The sequence below is a fragment of the Centropristis striata genome, chromosome 7 (genome assembly GCF_030273125.1).
Source record: "Centropristis striata isolate RG_2023a ecotype Rhode Island chromosome 7, C.striata_1.0, whole genome shotgun sequence".
Classification (NCBI taxonomy): domain Eukaryota; kingdom Metazoa; phylum Chordata; class Actinopteri; order Perciformes; family Serranidae; genus Centropristis; species Centropristis striata.
In genome coordinates this window covers 35,684,960-35,692,424 of record NC_081523.1, presented here as the reverse complement: position 1 = coordinate 35,692,424, position 7,465 = coordinate 35,684,960, and the positions used below count along the sequence as shown (strand labels likewise).

The following is a 7,465-nucleotide window of genomic DNA, read 5'->3' as shown; positions in this document are numbered from 1 at the left end:
AGTGTTAACACAGGGCTCATTTAATTACTTAATATACTGTGAAAAGATGTAATTAAAAAATACTTTAAACACTTAACACTTTAAATGTGTCATGTATTTTATTTTAAATCTCGACCTGTAAAGTAACTTAAGCTGTCAGCTAAATGTAGAGGAGTAACAATTTCAATATTTACCTGTAAATGTAGTGGAGTAGAAGTATAAAGTTACATAAAATGGAAATACTCAAGTAAAGTACAAGTACCTCAAAATTAAATTATACTGAAGAACAGTACTTGAGTAAATGTACTTCGTTACTTTCCACCACTGCTGATGATGCTGGTTCATCAGTCTGCAGCTGAATAAAGAGATTTATCTGATTTAATGTGAATAAACGGATTTAAAGGCACTGAAGTCACTCCAACATGATGCTGAATTGATGCTTTGTCAGGTCTGAAGAACAAGAACACTGCTGTTAAAACGATGGTTTTCTGAATGGAGTTTGGTGCAGCAGAGCTATAAAACAAGAGTTTTTTAATGGATTGTTGAAAGAGTTTTAGGAGTCTGAAACACAAAACAAAATAGGACTGCAAGCAATACTGAACGGGCCCTCGCAGTACACGCGTGTCGGGGCATGCTGCCGTCGGGGTGTGTGCGTTACAGGGGCCAGTCTATACCACCCCTATGAATTTCACAGTGAAATAGGTCATGGTCCAGTCATTAATGACTTTGTTGAATGGTGTGAGGCATCCCACCTTCAATTAAATGTAGCCAAAACAAAAGACATGCTCATTGATTTTAGGAAAAAAATTAAGACACAAGAAATTACATCAATCAAAGGTCAGACTATTCAATGTGTGCAATCTTATAAATACCTGGGGATGATAATAGATCAAAACTCACATTTGAAACTAACTGTGAAGCGGTGTGTAAAAAAGGGAATCATCGCCTGTTTTGTTTGAGGAAACTGAGTCGCTTCCACATTGAAAAATCCATCATGACCCTCTTTTATCACGCTTTTATTGAATCAGTTTTATTATTTGCACTAGCAGCCTGGTTTGGGAACCTCTCATTGAAAAATAAAAACTCACTCAACCAAATAGTAAAGTGGTCTAGCAGACTGATTGGTGAGCCACAGCTCAACGTGAAGACCTTGTACACAAAACAATTACAGCGCATTACTGGTTCAATTTTAAATGACAGTTCCCATCCATTGCACACAGAGTTTCAGCTCCTCCCCTCTGGGCGTAGGTTTACAATCCCTAGGTGTAGAACAAAAAGACACAAAAACAGTTTTGTCCCTGCTATGCTTTGCATGGGTGTTTATTTATTGTTGCTTTTATGTATGTATTTACTATTTCTATATACATTTTAACCTTTATCTACGTTTTTGCAGCCTAAACAAGTTTTATTTTATTTTGCTGTTTTTGGTGTGTGCGTTACAGGGGCCAGTCTATACCACCCCTATGAATTTCATTGCCTTAAGTCTTATGGTCTGGGCACAGTGCCAAATATTAAATTAGACTGCCATCAGAGCGCCACCTAGGGGCCGCTCAATAAAACCTTCAAGGGTTATCCTCAGGAGGGCATTGACAATAAGTATACCAAGTTTGGTGTTAATCCGACCAACCAATTTGGAGATATAAAATACTTCAATTTTAAGAGCGCCACCTAGTGGTCATTGCCCAAAATTTTGCAGCGAGCCTCAGGGGCTCATGGGGAAGTAGTAACCTGAGTTTCATGTCATTCAGACACACCAATGTGGAGATATGCAACACTTCGTGTTTTGTGTTGATAATAGCGCCACCTGCAGGAAGTTGTAATTTTATAACTTGAGTAATCTTTGGGTTATCAAAATTCTTTTAATAACTTTTTGTCATGAGGGTCCATAGATGCTGTGTGCAAAGTTTGGTGCAAAACGATGAAATTGCCTTGGAGGAGTTCAAAAAAGTAGGTTTGCGACATTTCGCGAATTTGCGGGGGTAAAAAACGGTAGGCGAAAAAAAGGGCGTGGCCTATATCCCGAGATTCAGCACAACTCAGTGAACGTGTGGATATAAGAAAGTGGTGGAAATTCAGGGTGACAATAGATTATAAAATTTTCGCCATGTGTGACTTATATTTAAAGTTTCATGAGTTTTGGGGTATGTTCAGGCAGTGAAAACTGCGATCATTTGGGAAGAAGAATAAAAAAAAAGAATAATCATTCGAAATACAATAGGGACCTCGCAGGTTGTTGCCTGCTTGGGCCCTAATAACACACGTTAACAGAAAGAGTTAGATAATTTCAGGAATGCTTGTTGTTTGGCCAGTTTTACAGGTTTATTACTCATTAATCAGTATGAAGCCACAATAAGATATTTAATGTGAATAAACTGATCTAAATGAGCTGAAATAACTCCAACATGATGCTGAATTGATGCTTTATCAGGTCTAAAGAACACAAGAAGACTACTGTTAAAATGATGGCTTTCTGGATGGAGTCTGATTCAGCAGAGACACTGACACCTAAGGATCTGAACTGTTTCATAGTCTTAAAGTCCTGGTCACTGTATGTCCTGGTCTCTGTCCTGGTCTGTGTATCCTGGTCCCTGAGTGTCCTGGTCTCTGTCTCCTGGTCACTGTCCTGGTCTCTGTGTGTCCTGGTCTGTGTGTCCTGGTCCCTGAGTGTCCTGGTCCCTGAGTGTTCTGGTCTCTGTGTCCTGGTCTCTCTCTCCTGGTCTCTGTGTGTCCTGGTCTCTCTGTCCTGGTCTCTGTGTGTCCTGGTCTTTGTGTCCTGGTCTCTGTGTGTCCTGGTCTCTGTGTGTGTCCTGGTCTCTGTGGGTCCTGGTCTCTGTCCTGGTCTTTGTCTTGATCTCTGTCCTGGTCTCTGTCCCCAGGGGGTCCAGGGACTCCTCTGAGGGGGGCTCAGCTGATGGGGGTCTGAAGGACGGGTCCCGGTTCCCAGAGCAGGACTGCATGCAGCTGAACCCGTCTTTTCGAGGCATCGCCGTTAGCTCACTGCTTGCCATCGACATCAGCCTGTCCAAGCGCCTGGGCGTGTGTGCGGGGACTCGGGGGTCCGGTGCCCCGCTGCGGTCCATGGTGACCCTGCTGGCGTTGAGCGGCCATGCGCTGCCCTGGTTGCTGGGGACCCTGATCTGTCTCTGGAGGAGCAGCACACTGGCCGGACAGGAAGTCCTCGTCAACCTGCTGCTGGGTGAGACGCTTGTTATAATGGTGATATCATGTTTGTCCCCAACCAACTGCCGTCTGTCTCCGCAGCGCTGCTCCTCGACCTGATGACGGTGGCCGGCCTGCAGAAGCTGGTGAAGCGGCGGGGACCGTGGGACTTCCCTGTCGGCTTCCTGGACTACATCGCCATGGACCGCTACTCGTTCCCAGCGGCGCACGCCAGTCGCGCTGCCATGGTGTCCAAGTTCCTGCTGAACCACCTGGTGCTGGCGGTGAGTTGGCAACTATTATCTATGAATATTACTACTGTTATTGTTGAGTCTGCTTGTAAGAGCCACTATATTCTCTCCACCGAGCTTATTGAGTGTGCTTGAAAAAGCACATTATTCAACGGGCTTATTCCTAGATTTTATTCTTCCGTTTCTTCCGTTTTTTTTCCAGTCAACTACTCTTCCAAGAGTTTTGTTCGCACATACACTAAAAAGGTATCAAATCGGCTGGCTCAGCCATGACAAGTGTTCTATGGCTTTTCTAAGGGTTTCTGCAAAAGGTTTTCAAATTATTCTGCAAAAACACGCCATCCCCACAATGTTACCCTATGGAGAGGCTACAGTGGATGACATCATCCCTAGAGTGCGGAGGGAGAGAAAAATTTGTCAAAAAATACATTTGGAAACTGCGCTCGAGGCCCCAAAAGCCACTGTACAGAAATAATTTATACATAGAAACTTAGGAAAATTTGGCTTCTCACTCACATTCGTCTGGTAAAGCTGTCATAGTTATAGTTTGGGCGTAGGACGCACAGAGGATCCACCAACACGCACCCACAGCCTCATAGACCCCCATGGTAAAAAGGAGGGAACATTTCTGGAGGAAAGCTGACTCACTCACTGACGAGTTTTACACTCACTGACAAGTTTTACTCACTCACTGACGAGTTTTACACACTCACTGACGAGTTTTACACTCACTGACGAGTTTTACACTAACTGACAAGTTTTACACACTCACTGACGAGTTTTACACACTCACTGACGAGTTTTACACACTCACTGACGAGTTTTACACTAACTGACGAGTTTTACACACTCACTGACGAGTTTTACACTAACTGACGAGTTTTACACTAACTGACGAGTTTTACACACTAACTCTCGAGTTTTACACACTAACTGACGAGTTTTATACACTAACTGATGAGTTTCAAACTGACGAGTTTCACACTCACTGACGAGTTTAACACACTAACTGACGAGTTTTACACTAATTGATCAGTTTTACACTAACTCAGTACATTGACATGACACTTGAAAAAAATAATTATTAATTATTGCCTTATAACTGGACAACTGAAGTGCATGTAAACGTGTTAGTCTGACTGATGTCGGAGTTCTCCAACTCCGATTAGGATACCAAGATAATGCGATTGGAGAAGGATTTTCACCAGCATGTATGACAAGACAACGCATGTGCGCATGCTGCACCCCTGCACTGGCGTATGACCCTGGAAAAAAAACATCCAAGAAAGCCGCTTGCATTAGCCACTCGCACATGAGTTTCACACTGACGAGTTTTACACTTACTCACAAGTTTCACACTCATTGATGAGTTTAACAGACTAATTGACGAATTTCACACTGACGAGTTTAACACACTGACGAGTCTTACACTAACTGACGAGTTTCACACTAACTGACGAGTTTCAGACAGACAGATAGACAGACCAACACTTGCTTTATTATCTTACAGGACTTCCTCCTCTTTTCCATTTTCTAAAACAGTTAATCCACACCGCACTTTCTAGAGGAAATGCAGTTTATTTCTTACACCCTTTCACAATTACGGTGACTCAGCAACGGTAGAGATAATATACTGTAAACTTCTCGGCAGGGTCAATAATGTATGGCTGAGAGTCACGGGCCAGAGTAAAGCACACTCAACATTTCTTTAGACAGTAACTAGTCTCAGACTCTGGTCCTGGCAGTAACCTGGTCTCAGACTCTGGTCCTGGCAGTAACCTGGTCTCAGAATCTGGTCCTGGCAGTAATGTGGTCTCAGATTCTGGTCTTGCAGTAACCTGGTCTCCCTGTCCTCCAGGTGCCCCTGAGGATCCTGCTGTACCTGTGGGCGGTGCTGGTGGCCGTGTCCCGGGTGTTGCTGGGGAAACATCACCTGTCAGACGTTGGCTGCGGCTTCGCGCTTGGCTTCCTGCACTTCAGCCTGGTGGAGTCCGTCTGGCTGGACTCAGCCTCCTGCCAGACCCTGATCTCCATCGGCTCGCTGCGCTGGACTCCGCTGGTCTGAACCGGTCCGGACCAGTCGACTGGGGGTCTGGCTGGTTTGGAACCTGGTCCTGCTGGACGCTTCGGGTTTACGTCGGGTTTATGTCCACTGAGGGGACGGACTCTGTCATGACCCGCTGCAGACTGTGGTCTGGTTGATGTTAATCACATTATGTCCGAACCACAGAGACGTCTGAAGTTAATTTAGACGCTTGAAACTGAACGTGTGTGTGAGACTTAGGCCTCCTTCAGGGAGTTACTGAAACGTCCAAAATGAGAAAGTTTCTGTTCTGGATTTGTTTTCTGATTCCGTGACTGAGCGGAGGGACAGCTGGATGTGTTTAGATGTGGCCCTTAGAATATAAAAGATTGATTCATCGTATCTAAAGGTGGGTCCACCTGCAGGACACAGAGAGGACATTGGTCTGACACAGAGGAGCCGGGCCCTCTGGTCCTCTCATCCTCTGGGTCCTCTGGTCTTCTGGTCCCCTGGGGGCCTCTGGTCCTCTGTGGGTCCTGTACGGATAATAAGGTCAAAGGTCATTCTGCGGATCAGATGCTGTAAAGAAAGTATATTATATTTAAAGATGAAAGCTGTTGAGGGTCCCTGGACAGCTGCAGAACATAAATGGAAGTCCCTAAAAGTGGCCTAAGTAAATGTGTGTATTTTCTCAGTTTGTTGAACAGCTTTTATTTTACTGCCGTAGCCATGACGACGAAACAGTGACATCATGCGACAAATCATAAAAAACGAAATCTGAAGTCGATGATTCATTTTATTTATTTTATTTGTACGATGAAAATAAATTGAATTTTGACTTTTCAGAACAAAACTGAGATTTCTGTTTCTATAAACCGTTTCATGACAGCTAGTGTTATCCGGTGTTAGCTAGTGTTAGCTTGTGTTAGCTCGTCAGCAGCTCATGAAGGAAGAAAAACAGATTCATAAATTTAAATCTCACTGAAAGTTCAACCAGAAGAAACAAAACAAACTGAAAACAAGCACACTTACACCTATAAAGTGCTAAGCTAATGGAGCTAACCTAACAGAGCTAATGTGTGCTAATTAGTAAAACAGGAAGTGAAGCTGGAGTTTGGATTATTTAATCATCAGAAAATAAAAAAACAATATTGTTGAATATTATTTAGAGTTAAAGTTAATTTATCTCTTGTTCGAACATTTAAAAGCTTCTGTTAAAGACAAACATCACAAATCACCTGAGAACAGGACGAGCAGCTGCTACAGGCCACGCCCCCCTACAGCTTCTACAGACCACGCCCCCTACAGGTGCTACAGACCACTCCCCCTACAGGAGCTACAGACCACGCCCCCTTTAGCTGCTGCAGACCACGCCCCCTACAGCTTCCACAGACCAAGCTCCTTCAGCTGCTACCGGCCACGCCCCCTACAGGTGCTACAGACCACTCCCCCTAAAGCTTCTACAGACCACGCCCCTACAGCTTCTACAGACCACGCCCCTACAGCTTCTACAGACCAAGCCCCTTCAGCTGCTACCGGCCACGTCCCCTACAGGTGCTACAGACCACTCCCCCTACAGGAGCTACAGACCACGCCCCCTTCAGCTGCTACAGACCACTCTCCCTACAGCTGCTACCGGCCACGCTCCCTACAGGTGCTACAGACCACTCCCCCTTCAGCTGCTACAGACCACTCCCCCTACAGGTGCTACAGACCACTCCCCCTTCAGCTGCTACAGACCACTCCCCCTACAGGTGCTACAGGCCACGCCCCCTACAGCTGTGCAGACAACGCCCCCTTTCTGTTTAAGCCACTCCTCTTTCTGTTGTAGCCCTCCTCTTTCTGTTTAAGCTCCTCCTCCTGTAGCTCCTCCTCCTGGTGGATCAGCTCCTCCTCTGATCGATCAGAATGAATCATGCAATATAGTTTATTTTTATGTCTGCTCTTAAACACTAAAGTCTGAATAAAAGAATAAAAGATGGAATAAAAGATAAGTGTGTGGAGTTGGAGCAGTGACAGACTGACTGGTTTAGCTGCAGACAGCATCCCCTGT

The 7,465-nt window shown here is 44.9% G+C and overlaps 1 protein-coding gene across 1 annotated transcript in view; it reads left to right on the top strand.

The window, feature by feature from the left end:
* Nucleotides 1–6,726, top strand: part of LOC131974163 (inactive phospholipid phosphatase 7-like) — a 10,370-nt gene extending 3,644 nt beyond the window's left edge. The window contains exons 3-5 of the mRNA XM_059336350.1: nt 2,856–3,175; nt 3,241–3,422; nt 5,248–6,726. Coding sequence (XP_059192333.1) covers nt 2,856–3,175; nt 3,241–3,422; nt 5,248–5,454 — 709 coding nt within the window. The 3' untranslated portion in view covers nt 5,455–6,726. The remainder of the gene's footprint in view (nt 1–2,855; nt 3,176–3,240; nt 3,423–5,247) is intronic.
* The last annotated feature ends 739 nt before the right edge of the window (nt 6,727–7,465 follow it).